The sequence below is a fragment of the Erythrolamprus reginae genome, chromosome 5 (assembly GCF_031021105.1).
Source record: "Erythrolamprus reginae isolate rEryReg1 chromosome 5, rEryReg1.hap1, whole genome shotgun sequence".
NCBI lineage: Eukaryota > Metazoa > Chordata > Lepidosauria > Squamata > Dipsadidae > Erythrolamprus > Erythrolamprus reginae.
The window spans coordinates 100,500,272-100,519,396 of NC_091954.1; the positions used below are offsets into that span (position 1 = coordinate 100,500,272).

The following is a 19,125-nucleotide window of genomic DNA, read 5'->3' on the forward strand; positions in this document are numbered from 1 at the left end:
GGAAGCACTTTGGCATAATGGTTAATAAGTTAGAAATATAATTGGTGTTGCACTTTTTGAAGGAACATTAAGGAGGAAATTTAATTAAAAGAAAATGAATGTAACTGGATGACAAAATTAGAAAAAAAAAACTTTTGCAACTTTTTTGATGATTGATATTAGTTACTAAGAAAATACTGCATTTTATTCATGGAAAATTAGATGTTATACTGTGTTGTTTGAATGTATGTTGAGAGAAAAATTTAAAAAAATTACCACCACCCCAAAACAGTCCTTCCTTCCTCTGTCCCTCCATTCATTTCATTCTTCCTTCCTTGTTCCCTCCATTTCTCCTTCCTTCCCTCCTTCCTTCCTCTCCACTTCTCCTTCCCTGCCTCCCTCTCTTTCCCTTTTCTTTTCTCTCTCTCTCTCTTTTCCATGTGCTCTTGTCACTCACCGGCGGGCCGAATAAATGGCCTCAGGGGGCCGCATGTGGCCCGCGGGCCATAGTTTGGGGACCACTGTCCCACAGAGTTGGCCTTCTCTGGGTCCCGTTGACCAAACAATGTCATTTGGCGGGCCCCAGGGGAAGAGCCTTCTCTGTGGCAGCCCCGGCCCTCTGGAATCAACTCCCCCTGGAGATTAGAACTGCCCCCACACTCCTTGTCTTTTGTAAATTACTCAAGACCCATCTATACCGCCAGGCATAGGGGAGTTGAGACACCTTTCCCCCAGGCTTTTTAAAAAAATATATATTTATGTTTGGGTATGTATATGTTGTTTGCTTTTTTAAATATGATAGGATTTTATGTGCTTTTTAATATTAGATTTGTTTTCACTGGAATATTGTTTTTATTATTGTTGTGAGCCGCCCTGAGTCTTCGGAGAGGGGCGGCATAGAAATCTAATAAATTGAATTGAATTGAATATTGCTAAATATATATTTATAAATATAACTATGGGGAGAGCTAGTTAGTGTTAAGGTTATAAGGCCAGAAATCAGGAAATTGTGAGTTCTAGTCCCACTTTAGACACAAAGTCAACTAGGTGACATTAGGCCGGTCATTCCATCTGCTCTAGAAAGATGGCAATGGCAAACCCCTTACTTTGCAAACAAAACTGCAGGGTAATGTCCAAGCAGTTGCTGGAAATTGAGCACAATTGAATGAAAGAAAATACATATAGATGACATTACACAAAAGATGGGATGAAATGAGATGAGATGAAATGGTGACTTCCATCACTTTCTTTTTTGCCTGCAGCTCTCAGCCTTCATTTTCAGTTTCCCCCTTGACCCTCCAGGATAGCTTTGGGGAATACTCCAAAGAGGAAAATTGGGTTTATAAAACTTTGCTCCTTCAACAGCACCTTTGGGCAGGCATGTTTGAATTTAATCCAGAGTGTATTAAAACAGACTCATTGAAATATGTTTTTAATATACTATGCTCAGCTAAGCTAGCCTCCTGAACTTCAGGGCAATCAAACCAGTCAGTCCTAAGGGAGATCAACCCTGACTGCCCTTTAGAAGGCCAGATCTTGAAAATGAAACTCAAATACTTTGGCCACCTAATGAGAAGGAAGGACTGACTGGATAAGAGCCTAATGCTGGGAACGATTGAGGGGAAAAGAAGGGGATGATAGAGAATGAGGTGGCTGGATGGAGTCACTGAAGCAGTAGGTGTCAGCTTAAATGGACTCCAGGGGATAGTAGAGAACAGGAAGGCCTAGAGCAGTGGTTCTCAACCTAGGGGTTGGGACCCCTTTGGGGATCGAATGACCATTTCACAGGGGTTGCCTAAAACCATAGGAAAAGACAAATTTCCCATGGTGTTAGCAACTAAAGTTTCTATTCTAGAGCCTTGGAGCATATTTTTACAATCCGACCAATCAGACGTTTACAGTGGGGGTTGTCCCTCTGACCTTCCTGCAAATCAGCTTAAAGCTCTGTTGGGAGAATTGGCGCTAGAGTTATGGTTGGGTCACCACACCATGAGGAACTGTATTAAGGGGTTGCGGCATTCAAAACGTTGGGAACCACTGGCCTAGAGGAACGTTGACCATGGGGTCACAATGGGTCAGACACGACTTCACAACTAACAACAAAAAACTAGGAAAATGGCTGTTTGTTTGTTTATTTGGAATTCTAGGCCGCCTTTCTCCAGGGGATTCAGGGCGGTTAAGGGTGTAGAAATAACACACTTGATACTCTTAAGTTGAAGAGTTGAAGAAAAGGTATTCAGTAATCCGTTACTTAAATGTTTGTTTTGTAGAAGTAAAAGAAACTATTCATAAAGGACAATGTTGAATAAACTGGTTTGTATGAGGAATTCGATTGCTCTTGGGTTAGGTTTTCAAAATACGACCATTGTAAAATGAGTCTGTTTTTAATTTTTTTTTTTTTTAATAATGAACAAACAAAACAAGCCATACAGACAAACTTTCAAATATAAAAAACACAAAATGAATTAGCTTAATACTTTATAATTCTGTTTCAATTGATTCATTCTTAAACATTAGTTCAATTCTTTTTTTTTCTATCCAACTATATAATTTCCCCCAAACTGTGTAGTAGTCTTTATTTTGTTTATTCTGTAATTTGTATGTTAATTTGCTTAATTTAGCACAATCTAGCATTTTCCTAATCACCATTTCTTCATTTGGTATACTTTCCTTTTTCCAAGTTTGTGCAAACACCAACCTTGCTGATGTTAATATATGTGTTATCAAATAGTAATCTTCCTTAATGTGCTGTCCTCTAATTATTCCCAAAAGATGCATTTCCGGTTTCATTTCCAATTGATAATTTAACATTTCTTTCAACCAGTTTTGAATCCTAGACCAAGATTTTTCTGCTTCCGGACATAACCACCAAATATGATAATATGTACCTATGGCAGATTTGAATTTCCAGCATTTATTACTTATGTTTGGATGAATTTTGGCTAAACATGTCGGAGCATAATGTAAATTTTCTTTATACGATAGAGACAATGTCATCTTACAATTAAATTTCCATAATTAATTATGAAAAATTATGAGTCTGTTTTTTTAATGTTGATGACTCTATACATGAAATTAATAATACACATACATCCTCATTGTAAAAAAGTAATCAGTTGGAAATGTGAATGTTGTAAATATATGACTATAGTAAGATAGATACATTTTAAAATCTTTTCTTAATCACATTTCCAAGATGATTTATAAAATACTGCTATATGGCGCCAAGCTCAAATTCTGTTCCAAATACTGTCTTTTAATGTTTTTTTAAGGATATATATGGTTTGTTATATTCTAGAGAACCCATCAAGAGAAATAATAATTGAAATCAGCAATTTGTTTGGTCAGAATTTGTATTTCAAAAGCTACAATATAATTCCACTGTATATTATCTGACAAATAAAAGGCAAATTTAATTCTCTTTAAAGACTCCTAAAGAAGCAGTTTTTTCACCGAGCGCTAAAAGTGATGAAAATGAAACCCGACAAGGACATAAAGAAAGAAAAGGAAAAGGAGAAAGGAAAGACTGAGAGTGGAAAGGAAGATGAGAAGAAGAGCAAAAAAGATAATGGGAAAGAAGAAAAGGCTAAAAAAGAAAAAGAAAAAAAGAAGGATGGTGAAAAAGAAGAGGGCAAGAAGGTGAGCACAGTTCTTCACATTTAGCTGAGCTCAAGCTGAAATTGATTTAGTTAAGATGGAACTTTAATTTTAAAATGTACAGTAATCCCTCACCTATCGCGGGAGTTACGTTCCAGACCTTGCCGCGATAGGTGAAATCCGCGATGGGGAATTTATCCTCCTTCCCACCAGCTCCGGATGCCTGGAGGCGAGCAACGGCCGGCTAACCTTTCCCCCCCCACTACTACTTACTCTGTTCTTTGCAGCAGTTCGGCCAAATGTTGTGTTTTTTGCCTTGCCCCGGCTGTAAAGTCCCTGGTGAGCTGCCCCGGCTGTTTCTTTTTTTCTCTCTCTCTCTTCCGCCCTCGAGCCCAGTCTGGAAATCCCCGCCACGTCGCGTTCCTTTCTTTTTTTTCCTTTCGGCACTGGCGAGGGGGATTGAACGAGGGGACGGGCCTCCGCCGGAGCTCAGTCCCCGCCCCGCTCATCATTTGGGAGTCCCACTGGGGGATTCTAGCGCTTGTTTGTGTGGTAAAATCATTCAAATGAAGCTAACTTCAAAACCCGCGATGAAGTGAAGCCGCGGCAGGTGAAGCGCGATATAGCGAGGGACTACTGTATACGAATTAAACCAGGACTCAACATGCATCTGTGTACTTAGATTTCCTAACCTGGTTTTTGTTTGCCTAAGTATAACTAAGTCCACAGAACTTTTGTGTTGCTGCTATTCCTTTTCAAGTTCACTTAGTAATATATTTTTTGAAAACACTATTTAGAGCTCAATATATTTGCAACATTAAGGCATATGTGATTTTGAAAACAAATGATTAACTTAAATAGAGATGTGCAAATTTTTATTTTATGGAATTTTCTGACCACTCATTAGACCATCTCTGATTATACCTGGGATGACCTATTTTAGGAGCATTTAGATGGGCCATTCTGAGGTGGTATATTCTGTGATGGTGCATTTGATACCTACTTCTTAACCAGTATAACTATGAAAACCTGATGTAATGTAAATGAAACATCAATTGCCCTACCTGTGTATTAATAGCAGAATCTTGTATTAGTTTAAATTACCTAAATTTCATTAAAAGATCATCTACGCAGGCAACATTGTTTTAATCTTGACACAACCTGTTTATTGCAATACTGGTGAGACAGTCTTATCACTGTTAAAACAACAATCAATTCAAGATATTTGGTTGACCAAGTTTCTCCATCTCTGCTTAAAGTGATCATCATCAGTACTTAACTAGAGTTGGTTATCCATTTTTTTAGATAGGTGGTGATATATCATAATGAGAGATTTCATAGTAGTACATTAGGCAAAATGAGCTTGAAACAGCCATTTTGAGTGTTCTCAGTTTGAAACTAAATTATAGCATGTCCTTGAAACAAAACTGGGCAGTTTTGAGTGACAGTGTTTCAAGCATTCCATTTTGACATAAGCAAAGCGTGACATAAAGAATGAATGCTTTGAAAAGTCTTGTTTTCAGGTCAGAACAAAACATTTGAGCTGTTTCAAAATTTAAAGATAGTTAATTAACAAGAGTTCACCATACTGTGTAGCTTTTGTGTCCTAAGGAAAAAAGAGACTCAGTGGGCAGAACAATCAGTGGGTATCTGATTGCACAGTAAAAATATAATATTTGTTTTTAAAATCTTAAAGGTATTAATTTTTTCAGATTAAAAGCTTTAAGATTTCACAGTAAGTATCAAATATTTATTTTAATCTAAGATTAAGTTCCTTGATCTGTATAGAGCAAATGAAGTAGGAAATTATGAATTCAAAGGCATCTCATTTTAAAGATATTCTAGCAGAAAGATCAAATCCGATTTTCCTCCTGGCTATGTGTTTCAGATAAATAATTAGCAATAGGGAGATGAAAGAGGTTTTTTTTCTATTTCTAAAATAATTTGAATACTTACTAGAAATACACTTATGAACACACTATGCTTTTTAGGATGAGGCCCCTGGGACACCTAAGAAGAAAGAGACAAAGAGAAAATTTAAACTTGAGCCTCATGAAGATCAAGTCTTTCTGGATGGAAATGAGGTATGGTGTCTCTTCTTAAGCTATCATCTTTGCGGGCGGCACTTAATTAATTTTAGCCAATCTCAAAAATGCCAATGCAGTGTTGGAAGAATTTGCATGAGAAAACTTCAGGAAATTCCAAGATTGTACTCTAGATGAAAAGTGTCACTCTAAGACAGGGGTGTCAAACTCAAGGCCCGCAGGACGGATGCAGCCTGGACGCAGATTTGGCCCCCTGGGCCACCCTGGAAACATCAAAGGATTGGCCCGTGGTCTCTGTCAGCAAAAATGGAACTCACGAGGGCTTCACACGGCTCCCTGAACTTTGTTTTCGCTGGCAAAGGGTTGCAGGAGGCCATCTTAGCCAAACATGGAGATTGGGAGCCCATTTTTGCTGGCAGAACGCTTGGTCCACCACAGACACCCCTCAAAATGAGTGATGTCAAGCTGGTCACACTCATCCCACGCCCCCTAAGGTCACAGATAACCCTGATATGACCCTCAATGAAATCAAGTTTGATACCCTGCCCTAAGAGATGGGGTCAAACCACGAGGGTAAACCACTGTTGCTTATAAAATACCGATTCATCTTGTTGCCATTAGAAGTCAAGCTTCCATCAAATGAGACTTAATATTTATTGGTATTCAAAATCTATATAAAATACAGTGAATTCTCTTGTATAATTGGATTTTTCTTGATGTGCTAGTATCAGATTAATAAGTAACAGATGAAACTGGAAGGCATAGTTCTGTGGGAATCAATAAATTCTATATTCAGGTCAAGAGTCTTACATTAACTTATGAATGTTAACACAGCTAGACAATAAACAATACTGTATAAAAATATAATAGATAATAATATAAAAGCAGTAGGCAGTTATTTGCTACAGTTGTAGATCACCAATGTTGCTGTTGACCCCTTATCTGCTGCAAGAGCCTACATGGCACTGCACAAGATGTTATTATAGTACATAAATATAAAGGTGAATTATCGGGCAGTAAAAAAACATACCTAGATACAGTTCAATGAATATAATTCAAGAGTTGTATTTTCAGGAATAACTTTGTCAGATTCTTAAAATTATATCACATCTAGCCAGTAGATAAGTTTAAAAGCCAGATGTTTACATTTTATGATAACATATAGGACCTGTCCCAGAATAGCAGAGTTGGAATTCCTTTTACATGTTTTGCAGAATACTGGATCTATAATAGTGATAGGTTATCAGATTGTCTTCATTCAGGGTACACTCGTTATCGCATGTATTTTTCCCTGTTTCTTGCCCAATGCAGTTTTTTATAATATTACAATAGATGTCAGGGATTTTTGCTTTCTAGTTTTAACTAAAAGCTGTTTTTGGCTTCAGAGCTTGGTTTTCCATAAATTTGAAGAAATTAGCCCAGAGAAAGAAGCCTTTCAATTTGACTTCTTAGAACTGGTATTTAGATGTTTAAAGTCTCTGAATCTGCTATTGTTATTAATATGAATTTACATTCTTCATGAATACATCTGATAGATACCATTCTAATATATGCTGTTTCTCATTTGATTCATTTTTCTTTGCCTTGAATCTGTTTCTACTCAGTTGGCTAACTCTTTCAGTGCTGTGAAAGGAGAAAAGTTCCTTTTTTTGATATGGCATCCCAAATTTTACAGATTTTTATCTCTCTTCTTAATTGGTGGTTTGCCCTTCATTGCCTTTATAAAGTGCTCCAAGATAAATTGGAACCTCATGATTACGTTTTGTGCATGGCCAAGCAGAACAGTGCACATTATCAATGTGTATAATGACATTATGAGTCTGGCTTTTTAAATGTATGGATTGCTTCCTATAAATTCCTAGTTTATATTTTAACTGAGCTATCAGTAATATCAATAATAATGTCTCCTTCCTGAAAAATCAGGATCAGTATAAATAAATCTTCTTATACTGTATATGAAACTGAAGGAAGATCTGCTTGTTTCCATAAGTTAGATTTACTTAATTTGAATTTTATCCTGTTTCAACAGAATCTCCAATAGCTTGCTGCAGCCTAGTTAGATATATGTAATCCAAATCATTTATATATATATTTTGGGTGACACTGAAATGATATTTTCTTATGGAAAACAGAGCACTTGATTAGACTGACATTTGGTCTTGCCCAGAAGAATTTTTCTTGTGTCTTTCTGCACCCTGCTAAAAATTATCAAAATTAATGCTAGAAAATGATATATAATATCCAGTTAGCTTTCTCATAAGCTATATTCTTTACTTTTTTAGATCTGGTTTAATTTTTCCAACATCATTTTCCTTTCAGGTCTATGTATGGATCTATGACCCTGTTCATTTTAAAACATTTGCAATGGGCCTCATACTTGGTGAGTCAGAACGAGCACGAATGAGTTAAATATCCAAACTTATAAACAAGCCGTCTGTTTCTTAACACATCTGTGTCTTTCCCAAGGGCCATTGTTTTTAAAGTGTTTACTTGATTCATCAAAACTGTGTTGTATCACCTGCTTCAGAAATCCAGAACTAGTAAAGAACGAGATGAAAAAAAAATCCCTACACAAGTTGGCAGTAAACTTTTTAAGAGTCTCAATTAAATACTAGACTATGAAATATTGTTTTGAAGCTGCTGGAATATTGCAGCAAAGTAGAGCTAGTAATTGTATGCCCCAGTTTTGTGATTTTTAGTTAGTTCCAAATGAATGACATTTTCAAAAGAGAATTCTAGTGTGATAAGTAAACTAAAACTATCTAAATGCAGCAAGGGTTTCTTATCAGATTCTTCAGATGTGAGGAATTCTGTTAAATAGCCCAGCTGCTTAGTTTGATAAATAATAATTAACATATGCATCTAACACTGCAATTTTAGTAAAAATTATAGCAACCACTTTTCCACTTTTCAGAATTGCTTCATGTTAAAGACACGGGTGACAATTGTTCCATTTCAGGTCTTACACCTCTAGTCTATAATTACAAGGTTGATATAGAAATGGAGTATGGACAATAGAAGCCTTGTCTCTCTAGCAATTTTCAAAGATATTCCCTAATCTTAGAAAGGCGAGATGATTGAATGCCAGCCACAATATATATGGTTTCTGATACTTCTAAAGAATGTTAATATGAATGAAATTATGCATAAGCAAGGTTGGAGCCAGATCACTTTTCCCCCAAGTTGCAGGCTATTTATATAACATGCAAAAGTATTTACCCCCATTCAGATTTTCTGATTTATGTGTGTGTCTTTGCCACATAATGTTTTCAGAATTTTTTGAGGGTATAATGAGTGTATGCTTGGAAGGGGAGGGGAAATATCGAAATGTGGTGCTTGTTTCATTTATTGCATGAAGTAATTTACCCCCAAAATGCAAACGTATCGGTGGCAAAAGAAAAACAGAAATTAAAGAGATAATTAAGGCCACTTGAGTGAGCAGCTCTTTAAATAACCAGAGTCAGACCTGCTGTATTTAAAGTTAGGTATTTAAGCTGCCCTCATTGCAATGAAATTTTCACACCCGGATTCTAAAGGCCCACAACTAGAAATGTTGTGCCAGTCACAAAACGAGCAGTGCATGCAAACCAAACCCTCAGCATTACTGAGTTAAAGCAATTCACCAGGGAAGAATGGGCCAGAATTCCTCCACAGTGAGTTGAGAAAAAGATCACCAATTACTGGAAGTGTTTTGCAATTACTGCAATTAAAGATGACACAACCAGTTACCGAATCTAAAGAGACAGTTACGTTTGCACACTTGCATGTGTGTATGCCCATACATGTCTGCCCAACATGTGGCAGAACATTTTATGCTTGTAGAGGCCTTACCAGCCACCTGTGGACACATTGTGTTAGATGCCCACAACCTGTTACATGTCAAGGTCCTCTTCAAACATGATGGGCGGAACATCATCGTGTGTGTGTGTGTGTGTTTGTGTGTGTGTATTACCATGCACACATCAGGGGATGTGTTATTTTGGGGAAAACAGGATACATAACACACCCATATTATATACACTGCTCAAAAAATAAAGGGGACACTCAAAGAACACATCCTAGATCTGAATGAATGAAATATTCTCATTGAATACTTTGTTCTGTACAAAGTTGAATGTGCTGACAACATGTGAAATTGATTGTCAATCAGTATTGCTTCCTAAGAGGTTTGATTTACTTGGAATTATATTGTGTTGTTTAAGTGTTCCCTTTATTTTTTTGAGCAGTATATATCTATATCTATACATACATATATATGATGGACTTGGTATATTCGGGTTTCTTCCCGTGTAGGATTTGGAAATTTCTGGCGAAATTTCTTCCAAATCCTACACGGGAAGAAACCCGAATATACCAAGACCATCATACCTGTACCCGTGAAAATCTATGAAAACGAATACATACATACATACACACACACACACACACACACACACACACCACTCACACACACACTGTGTGTGTGTGCGTGTGTGTGTGTGTGTGTGTGTGTTTGTAGGACCCATCTACAGAAGTGAACTATAACTATAACAAAGTGTGATCTCTTTTTCACAGAACGTTAATTGCCGGTTATAGTGATTGAATATGTAAGTAAATAAACTTAGGTCCAGGAAAAATTACCAAAAATGGTGTAGGTATTCTTGCTGCTTGTCATTAGAGTAGTCTTGTTGGTTCTGAGAAAACACTCTTCCACAAAGATTTTCTTAACCCAATCCGATTAAAATCTTTAAAAAAACACAACCCCCTCATTGATCATTTCAAAACCATTGTACAGTCCTGAGATTCCATTTCTTGTGCAAATAAAAGCAAATAACACAATGTATGTTAGTAAACTGTACGATGTACCAGGTTAAAAACTCTAGCATGTTCCTGAACATAGATACAGTATAAGCAATGCGACAGAAACATCCAAAAGCAAATTTAAATTGCTCAGTAATTCCCATGCATATATACACTTATCTCTCTACCTTTTAATAGTGACTGCTGTTATAGCTGCAACTCTGTTCCCACTTTGGCCTGCGGAGATGCGCGTGGGAGTTTATTATTTGAGCGTTGGTGCCGGCTGTTTTGTGGCAAGCATTCTTCTCCTGGCAGTTGGTAAGTTGTTGGTTTGTTTCTCTGTTTCTCTTTCCACGGCCCATCTTGAAAAATTTTCAGCCTCTTGAAACTGCCCAATGTGCATATTTCTTAAATGACCACTGTATGTCAGCATTGAGCTGGCCGCAAATGAGCTGCTTTTGAGCTATCAGAAGTAATCTGGACGTGCCAGCTGCTTTTTCTGACTTGGGATAAACTAAATGCACCAGCCCCGTGAGAATAATCTTACCTAATTGATTATTTTTGCAACCATGACTTGTTTTAGGAGCCGTGCATGATATTCTTCTTTTAGCTTTGCTGCTGTCCTAGGATTTTTTTTTTAACCTTTTTCCTCTCTTATTATCAATTAGCTGCACTGAGGTTACATAAAAAGTGTCCACTCTGGCGTGGCTGAGAGGCTAGATTGTAGCTTGCAAATCCATTTATAGTATTCTCTATATCCATAATTCTGAAGTACAGTAATACCTCGTCTTACGAACTTAATTGGTTCCGGAAGGAGGTTCATAAGGCAAAAAGTTCGTAAGACAAAACAATGTTTCCCATAGGAAACAATGTAAAAGCGATTAATGCGTGCAAGGGGGGGGGGGAATCGCAAAATGGCGCTCTGCTGGGTGCCGTCGCCCGGCTGTCACCTTTTAAAACAGCCGGGGGGCTTCTCGGTGTTCTCCCGAACCCGAACTTTTGCCGAACCTTTCGGGTTTAGGAGGCCGCCGAGAAGCGCCGCCACCCGCTTGTCACCTTCTGAAACAGCCGGGGGGGCTTCTCGGCATTCTCCTGAATGCCGAACCCAGAGGTTTGGCAAAAGTTCCGGTTCGGGTTCCGGACACCGCCGAGAAGCACCCGGCTGTTTCAAAAGGTGACATCCGGGCGGCGGCGCCCAGCAGAGTGCCATTTTGCGATCTGTGGTGGGTTCATAAGTCGAAAAAAGTTCGTAAGAAGAGGCAAAAAATTTCCGAACCCCGGGTTCGTATCTCGAAATGTTTGTATCACGAGGTACCACTGTATCTCTTTATTTCAATCACATCTAGAGATGAAGTTGGAGGTCACAATTCAGAATCACAATTCAGCTCTGTAGGAATTACCATATTTTTTGCACTATAAGGTGCACCTGACCATAAAACACACACACTTCATTTTCTGCTCCCGAATTCTAATTTTTCAAATTTCACCTGTACTGCTTTACAGCCCTCTTTAAGTGGCTTACAGAGTCAGCATATTGCCCCCAACAATCTGGGCTTTCATTTTACCAACCTCAGAACGATGGAAGGCTGAGTCAACCTTCAGCTGGCAAGTCGAGACTTACAAAACGATGGATCCAAATATTTACCTTCGTGCTGAACTGCTTTTGTTGATACTTTGTATGAAATTCCTCTAAAGCACCCTCTCTGTCTCCAAGATGAGATTTAAGTCCTGGGGTAGTCCTCAAGTTCAGACCACGATTGGAATTATGAAAAAAGATTGCTAAATGCGGCACCTGTTAAGCTTTGTGGGAAACATTTATATATAGGATCGTGGTGAATAGTAAACATAAGATTGGAACAAGCTCTCTTCCTTGAAAGTCTATAAATTTTCAGGCACCTGGATTCAACTTTTCTCAGGTTGCTAAGCCAAATTTTCCCAGCAGTAGTCCCTGTACAGAAAGAATATTCTCACTTTGGTATTATTTAGCCCAAAGAAATAGGGACTTGAAAGCTGAAAAACTGACTCATGGTGCAGTGGTTAGAATGCAGAGCTTTCTTAGATGAAAAGCGAAATGTCTTCAAAGAAAAACAAAGTCAAGTTGCCTCTTGAAAAAGCACCTTTGGAACAGCCGTGACCTCCATGACTGAGAACCTCCATAGATATTTGGTTAGAATGCAGTATTGCAGACTAACCCACTGCTCACTGCCAAGAGTTCAATCTTGACTGGTTGACTCAGCCTTTCATCCTTCCGAGGTTGTATAAAATGAGGACCTAGATTGTTAAGTCAATATGCTGACATTGCAAACCTCTGAGAGTGCTGTAAAGCATTATGGAGCAGTATATAAATCTAAATGCTATTGCTGTTGAAAAACTCTTACTCCAAATCCAAGAATGAAAACAATGGGGGATGGGGGGCTGATGAAATACTTTATACCATATTTTTCAGATACTTTTTACTCATCAAAAGACCTATTCTTTGGCCACCCCTATTCTTTGGTCTCTGCCTCAAAGCAATTTACCTCCTTGAAGCAAATAGAGCAGAGCCTGTTAAGCCAAGCAACTCATTATCAGCTTCCTGACCCTCAGCTGATTTGAGGCCATATGCCAAACTGAAAGTGAAAATAGCTGCAAGGAGGCAAATTGCTATGAGAAAGAGACAGATTTGTATTTTGTCCTGAACTGGATGCAACCAGGTAAGTCAATAACTATAAATGCCTGTAGAATGTTCACATTATTAGACTTATTTTTTAAAGACTGCTTTATTATTGTTTTAGACTAGTGATTTTCAACCTTTCTTGAGCCGCGGTATATTTTTTACACTTACAAAATCCAGGGGCACACCACCAACCAAAATTACACAAAATGACACTCTGATGCAGTACATATTATACATATAGTTAATAATATAGTTTCTAAATGTATTTATACTCACAGTGTGAAACCTGAACACAAAAGGGATATCCTGGCAGGAATGGTAGTTTGGGGACCTATGTTTAATTTCCCCATGGCACACCTGACCATGTCTCGCGGCACACTAGTGTGTCGCGGCACACTGGTTGAAAAAAAATGTTTTAGACAACAGAATGAAGAACCTTTTTAAAATGAATGCTTGCTCTGAAGAGGATCAGTAGCATTGTATCTTCTTCTAAATAGCAGAGAATAACTATACTCCCAGAAGCCACATCAGTTTTAAAGATCTGTAAAAAAATTCTGCCATTTCTGTGAGTCAGGCACACATGCACAGAAATACACAGCAAACAGTGTATATCATGGGTATTGTTCGCTGATTGCTGGGAGGCAGAGGCAGAAATTTTTCCCCCTTGTTTTTCTCCCCCAAAACCGGTAATGGGTTGCAACTGGTACAGCTGGAATTGGGGTTCCGGTAATGAAATTGAGATGCGCATGCATCTCCGCACCCACCCACCCAACGTGTGCATGAGTGTAGACATGCAGAATTTGGCTCCTGCGAATGCACAGCAAGCAAAATCTCATGCAAGGATACTCATGCATAAGATTTCACCAATTTTTGGCATCTTTTTGCTTCTGGGCATGCGCAGAAGCCAAATAATTGCCAAAAATTGGTGAAATCTCACGCGTGATAGCATCCTCACACAAGATTTGGCTTGCAGCACATTCGCAGAAGCCAAATCTCATATCGACGGGTGTGTGCAGGCACCCACGACGTTCCCAGAGAGCCCACCAGTAGCAGCCAGTAAGTGGAACCCACCCTGCCCAAAATTAGGGTGCATCTTATATTCTGAAAAAATACGATAATTAAAGTACAGTGGTACCTCTACTTAAGAACTTAATTCATTCTGTGACCAGGTTCTTAAGTAGAAGCAATTTTTCCTATAGGAATCAATGTAAAATCAAATAATGCATGCAAACCCATTAGGAAAATAAAAGCTCGGAGTTTGGGTGGGAGGAGGAAGAGGAGGAGAGTTGCTGCCGAAGGAAGAAGGTGAGGTGAGGGGAAACAAAAAAAATCCAAAACTTTAAGGCTTAAAAAAAAGAGGGACTCTGAGACAGCGAGGAGGAGCACATGCCTCCCATACACCCGGCGCGAGGCTGCCTCCCATACACTGGCTGCTGCTGCTGCTACCTGCTGCCTCTTCCTTCCCATGCTGAAGGGCTCCCCTCTCTTCTCGCTCGCTCACTTTGTAGCCGGCACCTTTCCTTCACTGTGGTGATTCCTCGGCTGCCCAGAGCGAAGGGAGCGTTTCTTTTCCCTGGGCGCTGGCAGAAGTTTATTCCCTCTCCAAGCGCCCAGAGAAAGGAAAATGCTTTGTTTGCTCTGGACTGCCAAAACCTCCCTTAAGCACCACTGAAAGGTTCCTCTGGCAGCCCAAGATGGCTGGGATTAAAGGAGGAATGGCAAGAAACTGGCCGGGCCTTCGTGCCGCTCTCAAATTTCCTAGGAAATTTATCCAGGCTCGTGTTCTTAAGTAGAAAATAGTTTTTAAGTAGAGGCAAAAAAAATCTTGAACACCCGGTTCTTATCTAGAAAAGTTCTTAAGTAGAGGCGTTCTTAAGTATAGGTACCACTGTATTTAAGGCCAGCTCTTAGCTTAATATTGTTCATTGTGTAAATCACTTTGTCATGTTTATGGAAGGGACAAATAGAAAAACGAATAGTGATATTAAAATGATTTTGCTTCTGTTTTTCATTTCGGGTGTTTACTGTGTACTGCTATAAATGCAGCTGTGTTCTGAAAGCAACTTATTTGGGCATTTCCTTCTTGCAGCCCGTTGCATCCTTTTCCTTATGATCTGGGTGATAACTGGAGGAAGACATCACTTCTGGTTCCTACCCAACCTGACCGCTGACGTTGGCTTCATTGACTCCTTCCGGCCCCTGTACACCCACGAATACAAAGGACCAAAGGCTGACTCAAAGAAGGAGGAGCGACTAGAACCCAAAAAGCAGACAAAATCTGACAGTGAAGAGAAATCGGATAGCGAGAAAAAGGAAGACGAGGAAGTCAAAGCTTATGCCCAGGGAAGCTTTGGATCGGAAGGTTCTGGAGGCGAGCAGAATTCGGACACGGACAGTGACAGGCGGGAAGATGACCGGTCGCAGCACAGTAGCGGCAATGGGAATGATTTTGAAATGATCACAAAAGAGGAGCTTGACCAGCAGACTGATGAAGGGGATTGTGAAGAAGAAGAAGAGGAGGAGGAGGAAGAAGAGGAGGAGGAGCAAGAAACTAAACCTTTACACGAACAGTCATAATTCAGCTATCGTTTGGGACTGAATCTTGTGCAGAAACAATTGGATTTTCTATGTTGGCTGGTGCACTCTTTTAACAGCGTTTTCTCCCCGTTTGCGAAAGTATACAGCTTAGCCAAACATCTTTATAAAATAGTTCATAATTTGATTTGCAAACTAAAGGAAACTACTAACTTGTTTATCGGTTTTAAATAATGTATGCTTATCAAAAGATTCGCAAGTTTAGCAACTTGCCGATCGGTAGACATTTTGTCTAGAGGAGCCATCAAACCTATAGATGAATATAGCTCTCTTATTAGTTTGATAGATTGCATGTTTTGAGTAAGTAAACATTTCTGCAATAGTAATTTAACCCAGTCATTTTGAATGACAAACTCTCCATTTATCCTCAGCCGATTCATCAGATTGGTACTTACAACAGACTTTATTCAGTTCATTCTACTCTTTAACTGCTATTAATCTTCATAAAGCTTAAGATTTTAGTTAGAAAGGTTTCGTTCAAGAAGATAACTTCTTTTGCTTAAGACCAACAAATAATTACTGTTGACTTGGCTGTAGATTTTTAAGACTCTCTTTTTTTTAATTGTGCGCAACCAACTTAGGAAATCCAGTCTGTTCTGTCCATTGGGTTTGGAATGCATCATCTCCAGCAGGTTAAAAATAAAGCAGAACAAAGCAGCATAATTTAGAGATTATAGCTGTTGAATTTGACCTGCCCCATCATAGTACAAGACATGTATTCTGTACAGAACATAAAAATAAAGCAAACCCCTATTTTACCCATTAGTTATTATTTGGAAGTTTTATCCAGTTTTCAATTTGTATAATTAAAAAAGCCATTTCAGAATGTACGTATGTTAGGACAATTTCAAGAATTGATGAGATTGGCAGCCCATTTGCAGCTCCTGTGCCAACAACATTCCATGTATTCAGGTTTAACTAAGCGGATTCTAATTTCTCAATAACAGACAGTGCAGCTCGGTGTAATGCCTTAATGTTAATCTTTTCTTTCTGTCTTGAAACAACAGAGTACTGTATTTGATGAGTTGACACTGCCATGAAAGAGTGTTCCCCAGAAGAATAAGTTTTAAGATTAAAAAGGAAAAAAAAAATCTCGTACAAAAAATATAACCAAGACCAAATAATATCTTGAAGGAGCTCGATTAGCCCCTTTCTCTTGCACATATTTTATTTGACTGACTTGGGAGACCATTGTGTGTTTAGTTCTATAAACATTTTAAAAGTTAAGGCTCTATAGCATTCCTCTGAATCACTGAATTTCAGCCTGAAACTGAAATTATGACTACAGATTCAGTAATTTCCTATCAAACTGTCAGGCAGTAATGTTAGTTATTTGCTTGCCTTTTCAGCGGTTGACTTAACAGATCTCTCTCTCTTTCTCTCTCTCTCTCTTCCCCCCCCCCAAACTGCGTTCCCCACCCCCCCATCAACAGTGTTCAGACTGAGGATGTTAATTTTTCTGATTGTGCAAATATATACATTTTGTGTGTGCATTGATAAAAACCATTCACAAATGTGGTCTGATTTGCTTATTACCTCTTTTGTTTTTCATCCAACATCTGGGAAAAGAAATATTTTTTGTAATTCTTACTCACCTTGGTGACATTTTTATGATATTCGTGAATTCTGGTTACTTGTCTTAGCACCTCCAACTCAAACCTCCAACTCTGCCCTACGCTGCTGTTTAAAAACACCTTTACAATAAGAGATGTACTTTCTGTCTCTCTACATCAGTGTTTCCCAACCTTGGCAACTTGAAGATATTTGGATTTCAACTCACAATTGAACTCCAAATATCTTCAAGTTGCCAAGGTTGGGAAACACTGCTCTACATACATTCAGTTCAGGCAGAAGAAATTCACAGCGATGATGGACTGCTGCTTATTCAGTGCTCCCAACTACCGTTATTTGCCTAATCATTTTCCTTGTGACTTGCTTAAAGAGTAAATAGGGTACATATAAAGAAAGCGAATGGAAGAGCTTGCAAAACCTGTTCACATTCTGCGTTTAACAAGACCTCTAAGCATTTGTTGGAGGGGAAATGCCAAACAACTCATGCCTTTAGTCTTCAATCAGAACTTTTCTGCTTGGAAACACACACTGTTTTTTAACAAGGGCTCTGGATTGCAAAAGTACTCTTCAACTTGCGCTAGCTGAAGTTATGACTCATGAGAAAAGGGGAACTTACAATTCGGATCCAATGTTCCAATGATCTTTTACACGCCCTCACCCACCCCACTGTTAGTCAAATGACTGAACTTCCAGCACTTGGCCACACGGCTGTATCTGTAGCTTTCAGATTTAGGTTTTGAGTTCCCCAAAGTTTCAGATGTGTCATGTTGGCACATCTGTGGCAAACCCAGTCTGAAAGCCGGAGGATCTGAGGCTGAGAAAGAATATACATGAATGGATTGCTATAATGCTTTTTCTGTGGGGCTGCCCTTGAAGATCATTTGGAAGCTGCAATGGGCATCAAAGTTCCAACTGACCAAATTAATCCAGCAAGCACTGTTGAGATGATTGGATGCAGTCTCGTTCCAAATAAAGCATATGACAAATCAATTACACACTTAGAGTTACAGCGAGCATCTTATGGATTGATCTTGGAGTCCTCGTGGATAGCCAACTAAACATGAGCCAGCAATGTGCAGCAGCGGCTAAAAAAGCCAACACAATCCTAAACTGCATGAACAGAGGGATACACTCCAAGACTAGAGAGGTAATGATACCACTCTACAATGCCCTGGTCAGACCACACCTGGAGTATTGCATCCAGTTCTAGTCACCACACTTCAAAAGAGACATAGAGGCTCTGGAAAGGGTGCAGAAAAGAGCAAGTAAAATGATAAGGGGACTAGAGATCAGGCCATACGAAGAAAGGTTGATGGAACTAGGCATGGATAGTCTAGTAAAAAGAAAGGTCAGGGGGGACACGATAGCTGTATACAGGTACTTGAGGGCTTGCCACAGAGGAGGGGGTCACACTGTTTTCCAGGGCACCAAAGGGCCTGACGAGAAACAATGGATGGAAGCTGACCAAGGAGAGATTCAACCTGGAGATAAGGAAGAACTTCCTGACAGAGTGATTAACTAGTGGAACGACGTGCCAGCGGAGGTTGTGAATGCCCCAACTCTGGATGTTTTCAAGAGGAGATTGGATTGCCATATGGCTGGGGAAATGTAGGGTTTCCTGCTTGAGCAGGGGGTTGGACTTGATGACCTGTAAGGTCCCTTTCAACTCTAATAATAAATAAATAAAAGCATTTCTGGGCAGCTCATGATATAATAAGCCATGCAAAACACAATGAGATGGGATTCTGTTGCTGTGTACAAAACCTTTCAACAAGGAGCCTGCATCCAGCTCAACCCCAGGCTTGGGAGAACAATCAGGTCTTCAAGGCATTCTGGAATCCCAAAAGGGTGGGAAGCATTATGGAATTTAGGAGGATCTCATTCCAGAAAACAGATGCTGCA

General features: G+C 39.1%; 1 protein-coding gene across 2 annotated transcripts in view; it reads left to right on the plus strand.

Moving 5' to 3' along the window:
* Positions 1–17,165, plus strand: part of SEC62 (SEC62 homolog, preprotein translocation factor) — a 33,740-nt gene extending 16,575 nt beyond the window's left edge. For both annotated transcript variants that reach the window (XM_070753606.1, XM_070753607.1), the window contains exons 4-8: positions 3,408–3,618; positions 5,568–5,660; positions 7,941–8,001; positions 10,599–10,718; positions 15,146–17,165. In XM_070753606.1, the coding sequence (XP_070609707.1) occupies positions 3,408–3,618; positions 5,568–5,660; positions 7,941–8,001; positions 10,599–10,718; positions 15,146–15,633 (973 nt within the window). In that variant the 3' untranslated portion in view covers positions 15,634–17,165. The remainder of the gene's footprint in view (positions 1–3,407; positions 3,619–5,567; positions 5,661–7,940; positions 8,002–10,598; positions 10,719–15,145) is intronic.
* The last annotated feature ends 1,960 nt before the right edge of the window (positions 17,166–19,125 follow it).